Genomic DNA, 23883 nt, shown 5'->3' on the forward strand with positions numbered 1-23883 from the left:
CGACAAGACCTGTCGCCCAGGTCTCTCTCATCACCTGCAGACTAGGGGAAGAAGGGTTGAGGTGCCGAAAGGGCATTTGAGACGTTGGTCCACTATAGAAGTTCTGATCAAGACTTTGACCGCGTGTAGATGGAGGAATTTCAACTGCCTTGGATGAAAGAACCAAGATCCGAAGTTAACCTACCAACCCAGAAATATGTACACAATTTAGCAAGCCCTACTGCAGAGAAAAAGACAGGTGAGAACTTGACAGCCTTGGACATGCAGCAGTCGTGCATCTTAGGGCTGCCTTGAAGGTTACTGAGATCTTGGGGCGTGTAGATCGGCGGCAGCCTTCCAAATGCACGCACACCTCTCCTCTGCACTGCTCAGGGACCAGCCCTTTCACCCCACATTTTGGAGACTGTCGCTCTGAAAAGGCAGAGCCCCAGGGCAGAGGACAGGGCAGCCGTGGGTGCATGGGCAGTTAAGAGTGCCTCCACGGGGTGCCAGCTACATGTGAACCTGGACGTGGCAGCTGCCCAGATCTAGCTTCCCAACCTGACCTGCCACATCTCATTTCTTAGTTAAACTAGCGTAGCTGCAGGGCATAACTTTTCTTGCATTTAACTTTCTGTACTTTCTTCCAAGGTGGGGCTTGGAAGCATCAAGCTAACATAGATTCCTCTGAATTTCCTGTACATTGTTAAGTTGCCCCTGGGGCTCTTTGGGGGAAGAATCCCATGACTTTTTTTAGGGGGTGGGGGGGACTCTGAAAGGATAAAATATTACATGTCCTATACTTTTAAAAATTAATCAATCTGTTCTTACATTCAGATTCATACCAACCACTCATCCCGCCCAAAAAGTGGCTTCTTAACACAGGGTCACCTGGAACTTGACAGAACACAGGATGTGCTTTCAAATTTCAATAAACTGGGGAAAGAGAGAACTTGGATTTCAGGGACTTGAAGGAAATGACAGGAATCTGCCACAAACTCTTAATTAGTGTACTGCATGTTGAAGCTCACGATTATTTTTAATGACCTCAAGTAATGAATCCAAAGTTTAAAAACACCAAAATTACTTAACTGGCAATAAAGTCAGAGTGCGTATTAGAAGAGCAATTATTTATTTCTGCTCTGGAATTCTTTGGAAAGGGTTTGGACATACTGACCTCCCTGGGTGCAAGCTGGTCAGATGGAGTTCCCTGGTGACGATGTCTCTTTAAGGGGTGTTCATAGTGAGCTCTGAGGAATAGCTCCCCTTTTAGTCTGGTTGCTAGGAGGAGGCAGCAGGAACAGCTGGGAGGTCTCCTGCAGTTTGACCACTAGAGGGTGGATATTCCTTTCTGCCCCAAGGTCCGGGAGGGAGAGACACCATGGTGCTGCCAGGACATACTTCCCCAAGAGGCTACATCAGCACAAGAGGGCTAGGTACTGACTACACAGGAAAGTCACATGGAAGTACCTCCAAAAGGAGATGTCATGTGTTATATGATCTTGGCCCTCCACAATGGGTGGGGTTTGAATATGTTGAGAAATGACCCTTTAGGCAGGGGAAAGAACAAAGGTGAGCATGTGGAGAAGGAGCTCAGAGGAGCCAAACTGGAAGACCTCCAGGGGCATCCTCCTGGAAAGGGGGCGGGGCGCAGACTGGGAAGGTCTGGAACGTCAGAGGGAAGGACTTACTATTATGTTCTCCAGCGTTGGGGAGCGCTAAGTGAGAACCCAAGAGAGCAATGTAGTGATCAGCTGTGGAGTCACCGCAGGCTCCCTGCTTCAACCTGGTGAGCTGTGCCACCTCTAAGCTCAGTTTTCCTCTTATTTATTTATTTATGTATTTATTTATTTATTTTTTAATTGAAATATAGTTGACCTACAAGAATATGTTAGCTTCAGGTGTACTACATGATGATTTGACATTTGCATACATTATGAAATGATCACCAACATAAGGCTAGTTACCATCTATCCCCATACAAAGTTACAATAGTATTAACCATATTTCTTATGCTGTGTATTACATCCCTGTGACTTATTTATTATATAACTGGATGTTTGTACCTCTTAATCCCCTTCACCTATTTTATCCGCTCCCCCATTCCCCTCCCCTCTGGCAAGCACCCCTTTGTTCTCTGTATCTATGAGTCTGTTTTTGTTTTGATTTGTTTGTTTGTTTTGTTTTTTAGAATATAAGTGAAATTCCATGGTATTTGTCTTTCTCTGTCTGATTTATTTCACTTAGCATAATATCCTCTAGGTCCGTCCATATTGCCACAAATTGCAATATTTTATTTCTATGGATGAATAATATTCCAAGGTGTATATACACACCACATCTTCTCTATCCATTTTTCTATTGATGGACAATTAGGTTGCTTCCACATCTTGGCAATTGTAAAGCTACAATGAACACTGGAGTTCATTTCTCTTTTCACATTAGTGTTTTTGTTTTCTTTGGGTAAATACACAGAAGTGAAATTGTTGGATCATATGGTAGTTCTATTTTCAGGTTTTTGAGGAACCTCCATACTGTTTTCCATAGTGTCTGTACCAATTGACAATCCCACTAATATTGCACGAGGGTTTCAGTTTTCCTCTTGTACAGGGATGGGGGGAGGAATAGGGGTACCTGCATAACGTGGTGACTTTGATGAGCAGGTTGATACCATGTATGTGAGATGCTTAGCACAGGGCCAGGCACACAGTAGGACATATGTGTACGTGTCAAATATTAAACCTTGGCTTGAGAAAGATTTAGCTCGTCAAATGCATTGGAATGGAGGAAAACTGAAGAGGGGGACAAATGAAGATGCTACCGCATGGTGCTGTTTGAAGAAGACGACGAGTTGGGGCAGCAGAGAGGGGACAGGGAGGGTGGCAGGGGTGGGGCTCACTGGGCTTCACAAGGGAGTGATTTCCATTTAGGTGGATGGTGGTGTCTGTTATCAATTTATTCACTCAGTGAACAGCCATTGATCACCTGCTTCATGCAAAGGACCTAGTAATGTGTGGGGAGGTGGAGGAATACTGCAGAAATACAATTGCTTTCCAAGCAATCCTTCTACTTCTCATTTTTGATGCATTCCTTCTATTTCTGTATATTACTTGATGATCAGAGGCCAGATTTTAGTCAGTTTGAGGGGTCGATGGGGCATCAGGCTGGAGGTGGTAATAGAACATGCGAGACTGAATTTTGGAAGTGAAATGAGGACAGAGTGGAGATTTGGGAACGATTTACATGGAACAATTGGGCTAGATAAGCTCTGGGTGGGAGACTGCATAGGAAGCAGGGAGAAGAGGGCTGGAGAGACCCCGCAGGGATGGTGCTAAGCTGCCTTATCTCTCTTCTCCACAAAGATCACACACTAGAAAACGGAATTTCTGGAGAGACCCGTTCCTGGAAAGAGAGTGCTTCTGACTCGGGTGTTTGCAAGCAGGGGCTCCACAGAAGTTCTAACCTATGAAACTTCATATGTTGATCCCTTCAAAGTACCTCTAGCTTTTCAAAGTTCCATTTTGTTTAGTTGGTTTTACTTCAGAGAAATTACATAATCACTCAGCTCTTGCTTCTTCCTCGGTGTCTCACCCTCTCCTTCATTTTCCTCGTCTTATTTTCTTCCGCTTTTCACCCTTTTTCTCATGTATCCCTAGTCCCTCCCTCCCTCCCCTCTCCTCTTCTCCCCTCCCGTCCCTCCCCCATGGAGATTGAGCCAGGAAGGAGGAAAGTGTCCACACTTTCCAGTTTGTTTTCCTGCACTGGAGCTGTGGCTTCAAACCAACAGAGAAACTCTTTGGGAGAAAGAGACCCCCGAGGATTCCGCCCTTATCAAAGGCACATCAGCGTCCGGGCAGTGGACTTCCTGTTTACACAGCTCTCCCCCTCTGGGAAGGCTCAGCTGAGCCTGGCCAGCTGTGGCCTGGGCAAGCCGCCTAGCTCCAAAGCCCAGCATCCCACTCGTTGGTGTCGGGCTCAGGCTTGCTGGAAACCCACAGCATCCACACCTGTCCTCCGCCACACCTGAGTGTGCTCCCCACACCTGAGTGTCTTCGGTTTCTGAATACCCACTTCTCCTGCATCCCCAGTCTCTCTCCATCAGGTGCACTGGGGGCCTGCACTCTTCAGAAGCCAGGCTGGGACACTTCCTACCTCTATTTCCCTGTTGTGTAACTCGTCCACAGGGGGCATGGCTGCCTGGGCTTCTCTGGGCTCGCTGGTCTGAAGCCAGGACCCCCCTGTCTCTAAACTGTAAGGCACTTGGGAAATCATCACCCATCCTCACCTATTTATTAACCCCCTACTATGTTCTCTTCACTGTCCTAGGGGCCTGCTGACACAGGTGGAAATGAACAGGCTCTCTGCCCTTACACGCTTACGTTCACAGACAGACAATGAGGGAGAAAATGTCAAATGATAAATGGGTTGGGGGAAGTTAGGGTGCAGGCAGGACTGAAGAGGAGAGGGTGTCTGCCTGAGGACCAGAAGAGGGCTCACTGGGGGACTTCTTTGAGGTGGGGGTGAAGAGGGGGCAGTGTGGGAAGATGTAGGGGACAGTGCTCTAGGCAAGGGAACCCTAAGTACAAACGTCCTGGTCCTGAGGAGGGAGCAAGTGGGGCTTGGTCAAGGGACAGAGAAATGGTGGGGAGATTGGATCTCAGGAAACAGGTGATGGGGTGTTTTTTGATGAGCACTGGAAGGTAACCAGAGGCAGAGCTTCCTGAGCCTGTGGGTGGGCTCTAGAGAGATGCTTGAATTTTATTATAAAGGCGCAGAAAAAAAGCATTGAAGAATTTTACTCAGGGAGAAGGGTATGAACAAATTTATATTTTAAAGATCAGTCTGGCAGCTGGGAGCTGTTGGATGCCCAGTAGAGGGTCTGGTGCCAGAGAGAACCCCACTGGTGGACACGTGTCCTGCAGCTGGGCCTGGGGTTGCATAGTGGACACCAGGAGCTGAGCCCCGAGCCACGCGGACCCTACACCCATGATCTCCGTGATCCTCCCACAGACCTGGGCCATAGATGTGCAGAGGGAGAGTGGCCAGGGAAGGACAGAAACAAGAGTGTGCCACAGTCCATGGAGACCAGCTGTCCTTCGAGTGCCATCCCGAGAGGCTCCCATGCGAGCCTTTGCTCCCAGCCCATAGGGGTGGGACAAGGAAGTGGCTTCGGTCTTTCAGGCCTGGAGACGTAGAGCTTCAAGGTGACCATTCCTACCTTCAGCTCCGATGAACCCCTGACGGACAGGGTCAAACACATAATGCTTTTTCCACTGAGGCCCTCTGACCACGGAGGAGTGGTTGGATGGACAGAGACGACAGGGTGCCTTTATAGGGGAACTGTCCCGTGTCCTGTGGGAGCACTGAGCTTGAATCTCATTCAGGAAAAGACTGTTCCCGAACAGCAAACGTTTAAGATGGCAGCCCCCAAACTACACTGAGCCAGACACAGAGCCCTCGCGTGACCGACAGCAAGATGCTTGTCCCAACTGACCACCAGGCTGGCGGCTGGAGTCCTGGGAAGCTTACTGGAGGGAAGCTTTCTTCCTCAGACGTCAGGTGGTAACACTCTGTGCATGAAGTGACCTTTGAATGACTATAGATCCTCAGACTGCGGATCTTCTGCCAACTGTGGCAAAGCCCTTGAGAGGAGGGCTTGCCACCCCAAGGCAGAGCAAATTGGGCCTCAGGTATTTAGGGACCCTCAGCTGAGGATGGACAGAATAGGGGCTGAAGACCTTGGAGCAGCCCAGGCCAGACTGGGACCAAAAATGCCTCTTGCCACACATGCCATGTGAAAAACTAGAAGTGTGTATATCATCACCCATCTTACTGTACTCACGATTGCTCAAGGTATGGAATAGCATTTATAATAATTATAGGAGAATTATCTCCGTGTTTTGAGGACTTGCTGGGTGCTCATTTTGCTAAAGATTGAAAATATATTATCTCATTTAATTCTCTCCACAGCTGATATTCTGCCAATGACAAGGTTGGGGTTCAGAGAAGTTAGGTGACTTCTCTGAGGTCACACAGGCTGGAGCCCAGGTCTGCCTAACTCCAAAGCCTGGCCTTGTAGCCTCTGAGCTTGATGTAGACCTTGAAATGAATGCAGAGTAAAGTTATAACCTTCTCACTCCAGAGGGTGAATTGAGTCGTTCTTGGCAAATCCTTTTGCATCATCATAATTCGCTGAGTTAAAATCTTCCCCTGGGTATTTTATGCACAGATGCAGGGACCTGGGTCAGTTCTGTGTCCCCTTGGGGGTTGAAACCTAGGCCCAGAGTGGGCCAGGTCAGGGAGCAGCTCTCTGCCCCATGCAGCATACTGACTGCTGCCTTTCCTCGCTTCTCCTCTTTGCTGTTTACTTCTTCTACTGTAAAAGTAACATGGGCTTGTTATAAGAGATGCAAACATCATGGAAAAACATAATCTGAAAATGTGAAAGTAAATATAGCAATCAGGGTACCAGCAGAGATGAGACAGCACACTCCAGTTACCATCATTTCAGGAGAGTTTAATAAAGGAATTCCTTACAAAAGTGCAGACAGGACACAGAGTCACCTCCCCTGGAGAGGAGGGAGGGGAGGGAGAAGTCACCAGATACAAAGTCAGGGAGCAGGCCTGGACAGAGGGACAGAGTTCCCACCTTCCATCAGCAGAAGCGGGCCGGGGGGGTGGGGGAGGTGGGATGACTTGGCTCAAGGTTCCAGGGAATAAACATCCCGTCGTCCTCAGCTCCTGCTGGTGATGCCGGCAGTGGTGTTGGCCAGGTTGGTTCCCAGGGCAGAGGTCAGGCCCAAGAGTGTGGGACTGGGTCTGGAAGGTGACAGAAGATATTCCACACAGTGCCCCAGAATCCCATCCTATAAAGTAACCTCTATTGGCAGCTATGTCTCTAAATACCATCTTAGGAACTGAGTGCTTGACACACTCACTAAACCTGGACCGTTCCTCCCAACCAAAGCCCCCGCAGCCCACTACCCTCAAGTTCTGCAGGGCACTGAGTGAGTAGCATGAGGTCGGCCATATACACTCAGAGAATCCCACTAATCAAACGAGAGGGAAAGAAATTAATGCAGAGGAAGAGGGAGCAGCAACACAGAGGCTGAGTCCTCAGTGACAAGCTGAGAAGAGGGAGAGGAGGGTGCCCATGGCTGAAGGCAGCAGATGGGCAGGACACCTGCCCCAACACGGCTGCAGGGCTGGCCCTGCCTCTGCCTCCGGACACCCCTCCCACTTCCACGTGCCACTCTCTCCCCGCAAGCCCTGAAAGCTTCCTATGCAGCCCGGTGAGGTATAGGCAAAAGCAGGTATAATGAGGCATGGGGGCCCAGAGGCTGTGTGAAGCTATTAGAGTGTTTGATTTCGTTCTCAAACAATCCCTGGGGCTTTGTCTTTTCCCCCAAGGCAAAGCATCCCAGGTCCAGAGCACAGGCTCGCTGTCATCCTGTGGTCCTGGACCTGCAGCGTCACATCCCCTGGGACCCGTTAGAAATGCACCTGTTTAGGGGCCACCCAGGCCTGCCGAGTCAGAAGCTCTGGGGTGCTGCCAAGAAATGTGTCCTAAGAAGCCCTCTGATCACCTCTCAAACGTGAGCACCTGTGGTCTACAGCAGTGATTTCCCACCATGAGTTTCCCTAAGAGCAAAGGAAGTACTGCCACCTGGTTCCCAACCCCAGACTCTGATTTTGTTGCTCACAGTCTGGGAATTGTGGTCCTAACGTGCAGCTCGGGCTGAGCCCCTGGACTGGGCCTTCCTCCAGGAGGACTCTGTTGCCTCTGGACTTTCTCTTCCTATCTCTTTGCTTTCCCGTATTTCTTTTTACTAAATCCTCTTCTTGGATTTGCCTTCTCTTTTTTTCATCTACTCACTGAAAACAAGTTGGGGTGATAATCGTCTTTCCAAACATGCACTGCCAAAAAAAAAGTGCCTGAACAAGATAGATCCTTGTGAGCAAATCCTCTGGGGGTTTTGCACAGTATGTTAAAAATAATGTATTCGATTTTTCCTAATGCTTCAGCCTGTAGTCTTGGGGACTTACAGTGTTCCATATGAAACTTGCCAAATGATTTTTTTTAAATAAAAGGAATACTACAGTTTATATTAATGTATTAACATACATTACAAATGTAACCACATGAAAGTTTTTAGAGAAATATTAACTTACCACATTATTCAAATTATGTCAATTTGACCAATGCAAAACCCTCAGGGCGTGTAAGCAACAGCAACAAAAAAGGTACTGCTTTGTAAATAGTTAACAGGAGACAGTTTTGCTGCCTTTCTTCTTGGGATAGTAGATCAGGCTTTGGCTAAAGACAAGGTAAACAAACTTGGACTTGGCTGTGTGACAGGAGAAAACTTCCAGAGAGACAAGACCGAGGAATGCCAGCTGCCCGCAGAGGCTGTCCTACCAGGAACAGCTGGGGTGCGGTGTGGAAGAGAGTGCCTGGTGGGGCTGGCAACCAGGGGGAGGACAGACCACAGACAAAGACACGTGAACAAGGGAGTGAAGATAAGGTGGAGATCTGTGCGTTGTGAGGGAAACAGGGTGGAGCAGAAATGCTTATCGCGGAGGCATCTTGGTGGAGGGGAGGGTCCAGATGAAGGATCAATAGAGCCGTGGGGTGGAAGGTCTGGGAAGAGGCTTGGGCAAAGGAAAGATGCATTTGAGGACCCTGGTGAGATGGTGTGGTTGAGGATGGGGAAGGGAAGTGGGGCTGCAGAGGGGAGCTGTGGGAATTTCTTGGAGGGTTTCAAATAAAGGATGTTAAGATCCACGCAGAGCATTTTTATTTAGTGCCTACAATGAAGTCACACAGGGAACCCCAAAGCAAGGTGAGGCTGATCTTTCTTCTCCAGAATCTAACACGTTGCTACCTTTGAGATACTTTTCATTCTTCTGTGAGGAAAGACACTGAATCCAAAATCCTAAAAGGCTCAAGACCATTCCAAAGGCTCTCCTCACATTGTTTAAAATTAAATGTTTAATATTATTTTGTAAATTATGTTTTCCTTCCATCCATTTCCATTTTTGCTTGGTTTTTCCCTCCAGGCTCTTCTTAAATCACTGCATCTCTTTTCTCACCATGGATGACGCCCACCGGCCATGTCCAGGGAATCAGGTAACCTCTTTTGTTTCTCTTTCTGGATGCTGGGAAGTGCAAAGGTCCGAAAACATGTCTTCCCTTGTCCTAAGCATTGGGGGCACACCCAAAGAGTCACATATCAGGCTGGAGTTACTCCCAAAGGTTGGCAGCAGCTCCCTGACTCATTCATTTCAGGTTTGGCTGGGTCCCCGAGACGGGATTTCTCATGTGTCTTTAATTCCAGTCACAATTCCAAGCCCTAACCCGCCAAAGATGCCTTCTTCTGTCTTTTGTTTCACTGTGATAGTGAATCGTGCGAGCATGTGAGCAAAAACAATGGGGAAGTTGCATTTGGTTGCTGGAAACTTCACAAGTTTGTTCCACTTTGATCTGATTCCTGTAAAACAGCCCACGGTGTGTGTTGGGAGAAGAGATGCAAGTCATTTCCAAGCTGCCTTGGACGTTCTGTACGTGTTTCTAAGCAACCTCTGGGTGGAGACCAGTTTGAGCGGTGAGTGGCTTAGGTTGAGGGGACGAGGTGGAAGACTCTGTCTGCCTGTCTTATTTTACTTGGAAACCATTTTTAATTTTAAAAAATTTTTGCATAAGAGGCCATCTGGCTGCTCTGAGAAAGGATCTGTAACACTGGCATGAGGTGGTGCTGGGGTCCCCTGGCAGGACAGCTGGTGAAATGAAATTGCTGAAGCTGGAACAGTTGGGAGTGAAGGATGAAAGTTGGGAATTTGAACTCCCAAGAATACATATGTTCAACACTGTAAAGATCTGTGGTTTGTGAACCCTCAGCAAAAGTAAGCAATGGTAAAAGCCAGATAAAAGAATTTCAGTTCAAGATAAAGGAGCAAAAATGATTTTCAAACCACATCCTCATTAGCAGCCTTATAATCAGATGCGCCACGTGTGTTGAAGTGTCACAGGGATGGGCAACTCTTTCTGGGTCCAGCCCAGAGCACAATTGTCCCAACGCTTCCAGAGCTGCGGGTCAGGGAGCTGCAGCCGGTGGCAATTACATAACCTCAGTTGTTTGTTTAAATATTTTCTTCAGCGAGTAATTAAAATTTCTTGCAATGAGCGAGTGGTGGGCCCAAGAGGGAGACTTAGGAGCTGGAAATTTCCATGAAATTGGGCAGAGCTGGTGACTGTTGATAATGGGCCCAGGGGAACAGGGCCCAAAGCCCTGGGTGAGTGGGAAATCTTGGAGAAGGGCTGAGCTAGGAGCTGGGGTCCCTGTGGATGGGGTGACACTACAGACAGAGAGCAGCGTGGGGATGAGGAAGGGAAAGGAAGCAACAGGCTGAGCCCGGGGTGGGTGGACTGTGGGCCTGTGTACCCTAAGGCCGAGGACAGAGCCTAACCACATGAATCTGAAAAAATTCCTGAATCCTGGCTTCATGAGAACATCCTGCCCTGGGTACTTCAAACAGCCCAGGCTACCCCAGGAGGAGCCCACTGGGAGACAGCCCTAGGGAAAAAGCTGAAGGGGGGGTGGGGTGGGCTTTAACCCTTTATCCCAGTCTGGTCTCCAGCAAAGGAACACCCTCAACACAGACAGCTGAGGGGATGAACGTCACCAAGAGCCCCCGGTGCTTCATAAAGATATGGGTTTGATTACAAATGGAGGACGTGGGAGGCAGCCCTGAAAAATGAAAGAGTCTCATGCTGGCAGCTTTGAGGGGCAAAGACAGGGAGGGGAACCCCAGCCCAGCACCGCACTCCCTGGAACCCAACATATCAAGCTGCAGAGCCCCCATCGCTAGCCTTCAAGCCCACACCATGCAGAGATGGGGTGGCTCTGGGCCGCGTCTGCCACTGATCCTGCGTGGCCCTGAGCAGCTCACTCCCTTTGTCCCAGCTTGAATGAGGTCGCAGACCTAGAGCAGCCAGCCCTGTGTGGCACGTAATCAGCATGTGGGGAACGTTAGCAGGCATCATTTTGTCCTTGTTATTCCTGTTATTCCTTATCAGCCTCTACCTTGGCTCCCTCCATGCCGCCTGCTCAGGGCAAGGTCTAACCCCCACCCCTTTTCCAACCCAAGAATGCATTCCTTCCACCCACACTCCTGAGTCCATGGCTGCGCGTGGCTGGGGGTATGTCAGTCAACAGGGTCACGTCCAGGAGACACTTCTGCATACGTTGCATGTGCAGACCCCATGAGAGTCGCGATCACGTCACCCCTCTATCCCTGGGCAGCCCCCAGCTAAGTGGATGGTGAAAGAGTGCCCACTGCCTTTTAGGCTCCAAGTGACTCCCTCCTGTCATCATAACCCCTCCCCACCCCAGCACCTCCCTTTCATCCCTTCACGGCTCATGGTTACTTCTGAGACACACAGGAAGGAGGACTAACTGGTGATACAGATGGTGCAATAAAACATGTGGAGACTCAAAGTTCTGTTACTTTTACACACATGGCTTGGGAAAGTGCTTAACTTGACTTTTCTGATGTGCAAAGTAGGAACACCATCTCCCTTGCAGTGAGCACCCATTAGTGTGTGTTGTGTGCCGGGCACAAGGAAGATGCAATGAATGCAACGTTGGTACCTTCCCTGCACTCAGGCGCCTGCCCTGCCCACCTCCAGGGCAATCCAGGGTTGTCCCTTCTCCCCTCTCTGTGAGCTCCAGATGAGGAACCACAGACAAGGAGACCAGGGCTCAGGGAGGTACAGAGGCTTCCCTGGGTCCCCAGTGTGGTCTGGGACAGGTGGGCATTGACTGTGGGTCCAGTGACTCTTCAAAAGCTCTGGGGATTGTGATGTCTCCTCTTCCTGGGCCAGCCGCCCTATCTTGTACCTGGCCTCTGGGGAGAATGAGGGGCCCAAGGCTGGGCCAGGGATTCAGATAGCCCAGAAAGCAGCTCTGGTTTGGGTGAGCAGAGGAGATGAGGGCCAGGGGAGGAAGTGGGACAGGGACCTGAGGCTTGTTCAGGCTTTGCTGAAGGGAAGGGAGGAGAAAGAGGGGAACGAGGGCTGGGAGAAGCAGGCATGAGCTTAGCGGAGTCCACACACTCATTCATCCTTTGATAAGGCGGCCATATAATTTGTCATTCAAACTAGGACATTCTGAGAGAGAAAGGGCACTATTAGTGATTTTGTTGGGACAATAGGCAGACACTGGGACTGTTTGGGCACATCGGGGGCCAGGATCACTCCAGTGTTAAGGACCCTGAAGGGCATTTTAACAGCATCACCGATACTCTTTATTGCCCAGGGGACTACTCCCTCTGGCTTCGCTCTTTGGGAACCTTGAGGTTCAGGCCCTACCCTCTCTGGAACCCAGGCTCCAGGCCCTTGCTCCTTGGGCTTCCTGAGTACAGACCAGGCTTGGGGAGGTCAGTTGGGGTCCCCTTTGGAACTGGACTCCCTGGAAAGGCATAATGGTGGGGATCTGGCTCCTGCTCCCCTGCCACTTGAGAACATGGCCAGAAAAGTACACGGTGGGTTAGGTCTGATTTTGCTATTCTAGAGAAGCCTACAGCTCTTTAGGAAAGAAAAAAAAAGTAAGTAGCCATTTGATGCATACTGTTATTATTACTGCATCCTCATTTTAGAAACATAAGAATTTTTTTAACTCATTGAATCAAGGAAATCTAGTGCTATCCTCTAACTTCTTTCCTTCTACTCAGGGAGGGTGAGACACATTCATCACTGGGTTGTATGTACACAAGACCAGTACACTTTTGACCACTGTCTACAATAAAAATTGCATTTGACGTTATGAAACATACACACACACATACCCACACGAGTGTGAATTGTTCTTCCCTTTAGTAAGTGTGACATATTCCCATATTTTCCAATTTATTCTCTTCTTTTCTGTTCAGTGCTATTTCATTTTTAAAAACTGCTGCTTCTGACAGGCTATACTGACACCACAGCCAGAGTCTGCCTAGCATTTCTTCTACATGGATTCTCATTTGGGGTCTGGAAATACGCTTGGGCCATATAGGGCAGAAGGGATCTGAAACCCGGCAGCCCTTGCGCCCCGCCTCTGCCTGGGGCCCCGCTTTGCAAACAGCAAGGACGGGTTGTCTGGTGCACTGGAGCCAAAATGCCCTCTCCACGTCCCAGCCCTGAGGCATGAAGGCTCCATGGCCGCCCCAGACCTGTGTCCATCACACGGGAGAGGGCTGGTCTCTCGTGGGATTGTTGGGAGGACAAGAAGACCATGCCTAGAAAGTACTGCTATGGGCCTGGCAGGTACAGGCGGCACCAGAAATGTCAGCAGATGGAAAGCACCTGACCAAGGGGTTTGTTTTCCCCGCTGGGAACTCTGTCCTGCCCACATAGGAAACGCGCGGTGAATGCATTAGCCTCTGGTTCCCCTTGGCCTCCTGAGCAGGGGGCAGGCCTTGGCTGGGCAGGTGATCTATCAGGGGAGGAACTGGAAAGAGCTGGTCCCTCACAGGCCTCGTGCCTAGGTGCCAAGGACCTGGCTTGGTGCTGGGGGCTCCCACAGTGGCCGGAAGGACAGTCCCCTCCCCCACAGCTCAGGAATGCTCAAAATGGTTGTTTCCTCACGGCCTACAAGCCTGTGTGACCTGGGCTGATGTTCCCGTGTTCAGGAAAATGCCCGGGAAGAGGCCAGGACAAGGTGAGAGCCAGTGGCTGCAGCTGGGGCCTTCTAGGCTGACAGGTCACCCCTTCCCCTGAGCAACTTCTCCAGCTGCAGTGCAGTGCTTTGTTGCTGCTTAGGAAAGCTGAGCACAGCCCCTGCTGCCGCCCACCTTCCTGAGCTCTCAGCCCCTGGCCTTACCTCCTCCTGGGTCTGGCTGCCAGCATCCGCCTTCAGGCCAAGCCAGCAGCATCCAGGTACCTGGAGCCCTCCACTTGGGAAGGGCAGTGGGAAAGATACGGGCACCCCTAGAAGTGAGGCAGGGAATCCTGATGGTTATGGAGGTTGGAACCCCTCCAGCCTGTCACTTCCCACTCGTATCCATTTGTGGTCACACGGCCTCAGTTTCCTGTAGCTGACCCCTGTAGATTGTTCTTTTCTGCTCAGTATTTCGGGAATCGTGCTCCTCTAGGGTTCTTGCTGGGTCCTAAGGTCTGGCCAGCCATCCACTGCCTGTGATGAAACGCCAGCAGCAGAGATCTCGTCCCTGGGGACCTGTACTGGCTGTGGCCGTCCTCCCCCTGAGCCCCCGGCCAACTGGACCCCAGCCCAGCACTCACCGCCCCTGTGGTCTGCACAGGGAGTGTGTGCAGATCCTCACAGGGGGGAGGAACGCTCAGAAGGAGGGGCCTCTGGGGAAAGGGATGATTCTTTAATCTGGACTCACAGGAAATGAACCACTATAGTTCTTCATGTGATGGGGACTTCAGGGGGAAGGGTCAGGCACAGGGGATTCTAGAGAAGGGTCATGTGTGTGACCACTGACATACGGACAGTAGAGTAAGATGAATTGGATGCAAGTAATGACTTACCAGTGTGACCTTGGGTGCATGAATGAACGCACAACCTTGCGAGCATTGCTATCTTTATTTTACAGATAAGCAAAGAAAACATCCAATATGTTAGCATCCTGTTGATTTATCAGGCAGTCATTCAAAAAATATTTCTTTAGTACCTTCTATGTACCAGCCACAAAGAAGAAAAATTAGTGAGTGAAACAGACCAAGCCCCTCTCTTCCTGCGTGGTATTAAACCTCTCCTGTGGGGAAGCAGTCCACAAGCAAGTAAACAGGGCAGGTGGTGCTGTGGACAGGAAAAAGCAGGATAAGGTGCCAGGGTACATGCAGGTGAGGAGCTGCTGTACAGGATCGGGGGTCTGCAAAGGCTTTTCTGACAAGGTGATGGCGATCAGAGACGGAAGGAAGGGAGGGGGTAAACCATGCGGTTTCTAGGCAGGGACCACCAAGTGCAAAGGTCCTCTGCCAGGGGCAGTCCTGGCCTGTTCCAGGGAGAGGAGGCCAGCGTGGCCAGAGTAGAGAGAGGTGACATCAGAGAGGTGACAGGGGCCCACAGGTGTAAGCCTCTGTTGGCCACTGGAGGGTCTGAGTAGGGGTGACATCACCATGCCCGGCCACCCTTCCTGCTGTTGAGAGGACACTGCAGGACATGACGGTGGGCCAGCTTAGGGGCTAGTGTAAGGATTCAAAGAGGAGATGACTGTGGCTTGGATCAGATGGTAGCATGGTGATTGGGCTCTGGATATATTTTGAAGGCAACTAATTGGGTTTGGTAATAGTTTAGCTGAGGACTGTAAGATAATACAGTAAATCAAAGATAACTAAAAGGTTTTGGCCTGAGCAACTGGAAGAAATAGAGCTGTTATTTGCAGAAATCGGGATGAGCAGGTTGGGGGAAAATTGGGAATTAGCAGTTTCATTTTGCATATGGTAAATTTCAGAGGAGGTGCTGAGTTTACAAGGTGATAGTCCAGGACAGAGATCACTGGTTTCCTTAACCTTCACATGGAGTTCAAGGCCAAGAGAGTGAGTGAGTTCACCTGGTGCTTAAGAAGAGCATCTGAGGACTGAGTCCCGGGGTGTTCCTGTCTGGATGACGTCTGGAGGATGAGAAGGAAGCAGCAAAGAGACACGAGAAGGCGTGAAGCCAAAGAAACAGTCAGGAGTGGTCTCCTGTGAGCCAACCAGAAAACGTGTTTCTAGGAGGGTGTTCCACGATGTCCAATGATGCCAAGAGACTGAAGAAGCTGAGGACTGATAACCGACCACTCGATTTCCCAACGGGGCTCAATGACGCCCTCGACAAAGAGCAGCCCTAGTGGAGTGAGTGGTAGGGTGGGTTCAGGAAGGATAAGAGAGAGGGGGGGAGAGGAGGTGGACATAGGAAATACAGGCAACTTTTCTGAGGACTTTTGTGTGATAAGAAACAGAAATACTGTAGAAGTTGTAGGGGGACCTAGGGGTAGAAGATACAGTATAGAGGCTGTTTTTATTTTTGCTTTGTTTTGCTTTCCAAGGGCGCTATCATAGCATGTCGGCATGACGGAGACAGTGAAAGATTGATGGTGTAGGAGACGGGGGAAGTTAGGAGAAATGTTCTTTGGCAGGTGAGAAGCACTTGGCACCACTCCCAGGTGACAGCAGTGACAGTGGGTACAGGATGGACAGACAGTGGACGAGAGGGGAAGCTCACGGAAATTCCCTTCTTACCTCTTCCTTTCATTCTGACATAGAAGCCAGACCATCAGCTGGGAGTGTGGAGGGAGAGGGCGATGAAGACTTAAAGAGAGAGGAAAGTGTGGAATCAGCACCCAGGAGAAGTAGGAGAAATGGAACAGGGAAGTGTGGTAGCATCCGGTCGGCACTAAGGACCCACTTGTGGTGAGTGTCAGGAATTTAAACAGACCGGATGGCGGGGATGTACTTTTTTCTCTGAGCTCCAGTCAGCTACAGAGGTGCAGGCAGGCGGCCTGCGGACTGAGTTAGATTGAACTGGGGATGGGTCATACAGCAATCCGCAGCTACTCGCTTTCACTACGAATCCAAGGCTCCTCCCACCCACAAGCACCCCTTGCCACTCTACTCTCCCCCCTCCATCTAGGGCTTCACTCTGCTATGTTTCTGTTTGGTTTCACGGGCCGAGAGGTAGCTGCAATTCATTTGCTCTAAAATGAGTGTTAACTTCTGGAAACTTAGCAGAACAACCTCCTTGGAATTTGAGATTAGCTCCAGTGCCAGGTAGGAACAGCAGGGCTTGGTTGTGGCTTGCCCGGGAAGCTGCTGCTAGGGTCTGTTGATGCCTCACAACTCGAGGACATCAGCTCACATATCAAATGTTTGTTAAACACCCACTATGACAAGCGCTCTTCACCGCAGAGCTCCCCCATCCCCAACAGGACGTTACAGAGCCTGCAGCCCTGCAGGAGATGTATACACTTGAGAATCCATTGTCCCAGTTTGTTCTCATTGGACACATAGGCTGTGGGTGGACTGCAGCCTCCCCGCCACACATCTGGGGTTGGGCTAGAGCTCTCCACAGGCTGACGGTTCAGCCGTCTCACCACAATTTATGCTGGGCAGGTTGGGTTGGTGCTTTTCAGGGAAGGAAGAGCATCTTGGTCCTAAACGGAATCTGTGTACTTTTTTATGTGGGGAGGGGCTTAGGGGATGCTTCTGGGTCATTTATCAGTCTTAACAAGGTAGCAAGCACAGGCCTGAGGGGTCTTTCCTTGGAGTTCAAGTTGAAGCCAGGGACGAACCCCAGAAAAGACCCCTGGGGAGGCTGGGGAGGAGGGAGGGAGGTCTCCAAAATGATTCCCTGTGCAAGTGCGAGCCCATGTCCAGAGCCTCATTGCTCCCCACCTGCCTTGCCCCCTGTGCCTGTCTAATTGCCTCCAATGATGGTTATTTGGGTGTAATTAGGAGAAATCCTCATCCTAGCTCTTGAGAGGGATTCATCTGGAACACACAGAAGCCGAGGACAGGGAGTGTGGCTGGACCTCCCTGTCTACTTCTCACCTGCCTCTAGGGCCTCCTGCTCTCTCACCCCCCTTCTCTCCCTGAGTCTGTTTCCTCCAGTTGTAGCTCTCTCTACGTCTCTCTCTCTCCAGCTACCCACACTCCCGAGAACGAGGCTCTCAGTTGTAGGCCCAGAGAAACCCGGAGAACGCGATGAAGTGTGAATCACAACTCTGCACTCCTGGGGCAGAAAACTGGACCGGGCAGCCAGGGCCAGGTGTCTAAACCATGCAGTCAGCTGTACCGAGGGCACCCCTTTATCACGTTTCCCAGCTGTCAGGACCCCATCCGCGTGGGGGGCCCAGCCCTTCTCAGCCGCCGTGTGCAGTTTGTGCCTTACGCAAGGGTGCAGCAGGGGAGTGAGGGGCTGAAATCCAGCTCTCTCTGCCGTCATGCTGGGCTTCCCGTGGGAGCCGCGCCCCTGGCAGAATAAGCTCCCATTTCTAACTCACAGCAGGACACCATGTGGGCTCACAAGGGCAGGCCTCATGGGTCAGTGGATACTCCCCTCCCTGGAAATAATCTACTTCTCTCAGGTCTCAGCTTCAGCAGCACTTCTTTTAAGGAGCCCTCGATGGTGCTCTAAGCTTCCCTGACCCCTGGATGCACCCTGACCTACATTACCAAGCTTTACGAAAATGCTCACTTAATTGCAAGACAGTCCCCCAGACTACAGGCTCCCTGAAATCGGGGGGCACGCCAGCTTGCTCACCACGGTATCCACACTGCCCACCTAGTACCGGGCCTGGCGTGGCGGGTATTGTCGGCTGGCTAAAGGGGGGCCGTCCGCTGTGTAAAGCATGGTAGGACATGGGTCCAGTTATTCGTTATTATTATTTTTTAATGCAACATCATTCTGAAGAGTCAACATCATTCCGTGGAATTAATCCAGAGGTTAGGTTGTGAGTTCCCGCTGCCAGGATAGTGGTGGGACATGCTGGGACCAGCACCGCACAGGCGCCGGGACACCTACAAGACCCAACCAACAGACTTCCCCCATCTGTTGGCTAAGCGGGTGAAGCTCAACTCCTAAGATCACTTTGAGCTCCAGGTGGTATCAGAGCTTTGCTGAAGGTCTAAGCAGAGGCAGGCAGGATCTTATCCCAACACTGTAGACCCCGGGGAGCAGTGGGGTGAGAGAGAAGGATCCCAGTCTAATCCTCACAGCTCTTGGTGATTCTAAGCTCCAGCGTTACATGGGGAGACTGAGAGTCAGGCAAGGGCCTCAAGTCACACAGTGAGCAGAGAGAAGACCAGGGTTCAAGCACTGGCCTGCTAATCCTCACTCCCACGCCTGTCCCAGGATGCCACGCTGCCTCTTGACGTGGTCTCTCTAATCCTTCCTTCTTCCTCCAGTTCATCTGCAATTTGGTAACCACATTGCAGTCACCCTAGAAACATCCGGGATGTACTGAGCACAGGGGTGATGTGGTCACATCTGGGCATGTGGGCAAGAGGGTCTGGAGGACAGAACAATCTGGATTTGGGGGCTTTGTGCTGGCCTCTTCTTTCCAGCATGGTTGACTGGATCAGAGAGGATGTGGTGGAAAGTGGGAAAGGCTGACTGACCTCTGTGAGGACAGAACCCTGTCTGTTGGGCTCAGCCCCTGTCCCCAGTATTCAGGACACTGCTGGCTGAATCAGCAACTGGCTTCCAGCAGAGGCCCCGGTGCAGGACAGAAAATACAAAAGGTGCTGGGTGTCTGGCCATGCCTTTGGGGACGGGGCCTCTGTTGCCTTCTACTAAGCCTGAGAAGTACAGAGTGGAAGTTTCCTTCCCCACGGCTGACAGGAAAACACCCAGGCCCTTGCACAAAACTATCCCTTCTGGAGGGAGTAGCGGGCTGGAGTAGCGGGCTGGAGTAGCGGGCTGGCTCGCTTTTAAGAAGGGATTCCCGCAAAACCAGGGACATTCAGAGCAAAGGGAGAGCCTTCCCCCCTGCTAAGTACACAGACTAGGAGACGCAAGTCTGCCCCCAGAATTCTTGCCTATGATGAGTATGATTACAATGGCCTGTTTTTCACTGACTATTGCAGCTAGAACTACATAACCCCTCCGTGTTGGGTTTGAGGAAGAAAAACCAAGTCTGGAGAGTTCCAAATGGTAACACTAATTTCAAACCGTTGGCTGCTACATTTGAGTACATGTCTTTATTAGGAAAATTATAAGTGCATATACATCTTTTCATTGATATGACTTCAAAGTAGAAATTGTTGTTTCTCAAAAGGAGTTGTTACTTGTTAAAAAAAAAAAAGCACACTGCATATAGAAAGCTGCCTTCTCCTGGACCATTTTCACATTATGTGGGAGATGCAGTTTCAACAATACAAAATACAGTATTTATCGCATTTAACACTGAACCCATCACCGCTCAGAGACTGAGAGTCCAGCGAGGTTGCAGAGTAACAGTCTATGGGATTTTTCAACTTGACAATGTCAGTGGTCTCCTTAGGGGACTTGAAGGTTTCCAGGGAACATTTCCCAGGGATGGGAAATTTCCCAGGGAATATGTGTAGAGAGATCAGGACCCCACAATTCTCATCCAGCTACAAAAGGATGCACCACCTGGGAAAGGTGATGAACTCCCAGTGAGAGATCCCATAGTGATAACACCAGGGGGCAGTCAGAAAAGGAAGGTCAAATCGGATCAAGTGAAAAGGCTTAGAAGTTCTCTGGACTTCACACAGTGGGGACTGCAACCTTTTGCTACTCAGGCCCTCTGCTCAAAGCTGGCCCTCCTTTCTCTGGAGGACAGGCAGATAAGCAGAGGGTCCTTCGTGTGTCTCGCTGGGGTCTCAGCACCTGGCCGGAGTGGGACAAAGAACGGTGCAAAACAACACAAGGCACAAATTCGGATTCCAACACACAGCACGTCTGTGAGTTCAGTGCCCCCACGTCTTCTCTGCCTGGGTCCTGATGCAAAGGCTGGCAGTGGAGGACCACCCTGGAGGTTACACGGAGCCCAAGGGAAGGTCAGGTAGAGGCAGCACTGGACCAGGAAGAACAGCTAGGTGACCCCTAATCAAAGTGATCCACTTGTATTTTGAAAGCAAAAGGGGATCAGGAGAGCCTTTTCCTTTGCAAATGGACTATTTAAATGCATATTTGCTTTAGCTGGGCAGTCTCCACTCAGGAGCAGATTGCAAGTAGAGGGATTGTCACACAAATCATTTTTCCTGCAGTTTCTCCTCTTATCTATTTTTCCCCCTATAGGGGAGAAACAAAAATTATTCTTAACTGTAGTCAAGATTTATTTAGGGCCATGTTAATTTTCTTGGAGAAAGAGATTTAATGGTTCTGGTTCATGGGTTCCAGGGGACGGTAATTCCAAAATTTCCATGAGATTTTAAAATGTCTTGAATTACTTGGAAAATGACTCTCCCACTGAAAATTAGATCATTTCATGTATAATTCAGAAGGCCTGTAGTGACAGGTTAACTTCAGAAGAGGGTTTTGAAACCAGCTCTGTATCCCTTATAACTAATAAAGGCCCCTCCATACTCTATTGTTTTCAATATAACAAAGCTGGTTTGAGGATGTGAATTTTTGTTTGGTTGATGGATTTGCGTCTATTTGCATGAAGATCTAATTTAAAGGCATATTTATGGAAATGCCTAACACATGGTACTGATAACCCAAAGGTTATTAAATCTGAGAACACCTACAATTCAAGATTATTTTACAAGAATATCCTTTCTGCATGTTGTTTACGTCATCCTGTCAATTGATACATTTCCTTGTTTTGCCCTTCTTTTTTTTCTGCTTTCTTAATTAGAAAAAAAACTTAACCAGAGGGGAAAAGTATTAGTGAGACCAAATGAAAAACAAAACAAGCCAAAAGCCCTCAAGTGCCTCCTTTTCAGAAAGTGAGATTTTTAAACTGTTTAATGCAGCTCTACAAACTGCTCTCAATAAAGGGAAACACCCTAAACGTCAGGATTGTTAAGCTACTTTCCCAACCAGCCCATTCTTTTCTAAGAGGAATGCCCTGCTGGACATCCTGTAAGCACAAGATGACAGCGGCAGCAGAGAAGGTCCAGGGGCCACTGTGCCAAGTTAAGAGATGATGGGATCATCAAATGGTGAAAAAAATGAGGTTAGATTTTAATCGGGAAGGAATCTTCATGTCCAGGATTGATTATTTTAGGGATTGGGCTTTCAAAACCAAAAAAAAGTTGAAAATTCTTTTCTTGTTATTCCCCAAACAGTGCTGACACCACGAAGACAAAACTCTCTGTAGTTCTGAGGTACCAACAGTTACAGACGCCTTGAGGGTCTGCATCCTCGAAGGTCATACTGCTGCAAACCGAATTCCCTTGGGCTCTGTTGATCCAACATGGGTTTGTGATCATGGGGAAAACAAGGTTCCATCCAAAAGGATCACAGCCCTAATCAAAAATCTGGTCAAAGGCCCCAAGGGGCATCTCCTCACTCTCAGGCTTTGCATTTAAGGAACTGACAGTGCATGCACCGAGGACATTGGCTTTGAACAAAAACACAGGATTGGACAATGGACAATATTCCAAACAAGCCACAGACGTGCACAGTGCTTCCAGGACCAGGTAACACGAGACATTTTGATTTACTTCTTGGTGCCCAGTTTAAAGTAAAGCTTTGCTCTTGAGAGAGTCCTTTTCCTGGGTCATGGAGACAGTCTTGGATACACATGATGATGGATGAGAGAGAGAATGATGAGAAGGACGTGATGGGATGTAGAGGAGAGCTTGGGATGAGGGGTGAATCTCACCCTGCCCTGGCCTCACACTCCTGCCTGCCTCAGCTCAGGGAAGCCCTGCGGTACTCGCCAAAGAGGCAGAACCCTGCTCTCACCCTGAGGAAGGGTGAGGCTCCTGCCTGGCTCCCCAGAACCTCTCCCCCACCCGCCTCCGCCCCTGCACAGGGCAGCCTTCACTAAGGTCTACCCACGCTCACTGGTGCTGACACCTCCTGGTGGCTCTCCACCCTGGACACGGTGATGTGGGCAAGGCTCCCTCCGTCTGGGGTTCCAGCCTGCACAGCTCAGAAACCTCTGGCTAGATAAGGGGTTCCGGGAAGGATATTATAACAAAGCAGGTAAAAGAATGGCCTTAATCTAAGTTCCTATCTGTCGCCAGTGACACTGGATAATCAGACTAAATGAGAAATAAACGCCACATATTTTGCTACATGATCAAATGGTGAAGTAAGGCAAACTGCAAGACAAGGCTCTTGGAAATGCATTCAGGCCTGTCTGGGTGCGGGGGGTGGCTAGCTACAGACCCTTCCTAACTCTGATTTCAGACCTGGGCTCCTACTGTAAGGTTTCCTCAGGCGTCTGACCCAACCTGCGCCTCTCACATCTTGAACCTCCTGTTAACAAGAACAGAGGGAGACACCATTAAGGCGGGTTCCTGCAGTGGTCGGGCCGCACACCTGAGACGCTGAGCCCCGCTCCAGCCGGGGACACACCCCTGATTTCCAAATCTCTGTGGTGCTTCTGCCTTCCGAGACCCTGAGCAGGGGGACTGAAATGAGAGAGACAGCATGGCAGAAGCGGAGGACGGATGGAAGGCGGGAAGCAGAGAGGGCAGGTGGGCACAGCAAGCACAGGGCGGATGGACGAACAAGGGCACGGAGATGGCATGGCACAGTGGTCACAAGGCAGGACGAAGTGCGATGCCTTAGCCCAGCATAGACATTAAGCCCCAGGACCTCTGGGCTGGCGCGGCGGAGCGGCCCCGGAGCTAGGCGCCCAGGCAGCCGGCACTGGGACCGCGCATGCGCACCTGGTGGCAGACGCGCGAGCGCTGCCTAGTCAGTTTCAACCCACAACGGAATGGAGGTCCAGCTCTTCGGCTCTTCCACGGCCACCCTGCCTTCAGCGGGGCTGAGGCCCGCTGGTCAGATACAGTGAGGCCCCAGGGCCAAAGGAGTCATATAAGGACAGACAGGGGCTTGCCTATGTTTTCTAATGTGGGTCCAACCCTCTGAGTCCCCGCAGCCCCGGCTCCCCCAGGAGAGGTGGCCCGTGCTGTCTCCCTGGGCACTGCAGAAAGCAGTCTGTAAGCTATTGCTTACCTCAGGGAAGCAATAGCTTGACCCACAGCTGCTACAGGGCAAACAGCTCTCCCAGAACAGACCTGTCACCCTCTCTGGCACAGAAATGTACTGCTCCTGCGGTGTGAAAAAGGGAGCGTGGAGTCACAGGTCTGACCCTCTGCAGGTGCTTTTGTAAGAGTAGCGCTACCCTGGCCAAGGTCCTGCAGACAAGAACTGCTGCTGGCTTCCACGGAAAGGACTGCAGCCCTGGGTAGCCCAGCAGCCATCCAGAGGCCTTCGGAGGCACCACAGGCAGGATGAGGTAAGTGGGCAACCCACACGCCCGGGA

The 23883-nt window shown here is 50.3% G+C and overlaps 1 protein-coding gene and 1 long non-coding RNA gene across 6 annotated transcripts in view; one reads left to right on the plus strand and one right to left on the minus strand.

Moving 5' to 3' along the window:
* LOC307175638 overlaps positions 1-9505 on the plus strand; it is a 58885-nt gene extending 49380 nt beyond the window's left edge. For both annotated transcript variants that reach the window (XR_013824390.1, XR_013824391.1), the window contains exons 5-6: positions 9040-9109; positions 9381-9505. This is a non-coding gene — a long non-coding RNA (uncharacterized lncRNA). The remainder of the gene's footprint in view (positions 1-9039; positions 9110-9380) is intronic.
* Positions 6476-23883, minus strand: part of CXCL12 (C-X-C motif chemokine ligand 12) — a 28361-nt gene continuing 10953 nt past the window's right edge. Inside the window, exons 4-5 of one of the 4 annotated variants that reach the window (XM_079900941.1) lie at positions 16208-16276; positions 6476-6798 (exon numbers count right to left, since the gene is read on the minus strand). In XM_079900941.1, the coding sequence (XP_079757067.1) occupies positions 6714-6798; positions 16208-16276 (154 nt within the window). In that variant the 3' untranslated portion in view covers positions 6476-6713. Of the gene's footprint in view, positions 6799-15393; positions 15598-16207; positions 16277-19455; positions 22866-23883 lie in introns of those variants that run through there. The other 3 variants (XM_079900942.1, XM_079900943.1, XM_079900944.1) reach the window with 3 other exon arrangements.

The sequence above is a fragment of the Stenella coeruleoalba genome, assembly GCF_951394435.1.
Source record: "Stenella coeruleoalba genome assembly, chromosome: 16".
Classification (NCBI taxonomy): domain Eukaryota; kingdom Metazoa; phylum Chordata; class Mammalia; order Artiodactyla; family Delphinidae; genus Stenella; species Stenella coeruleoalba.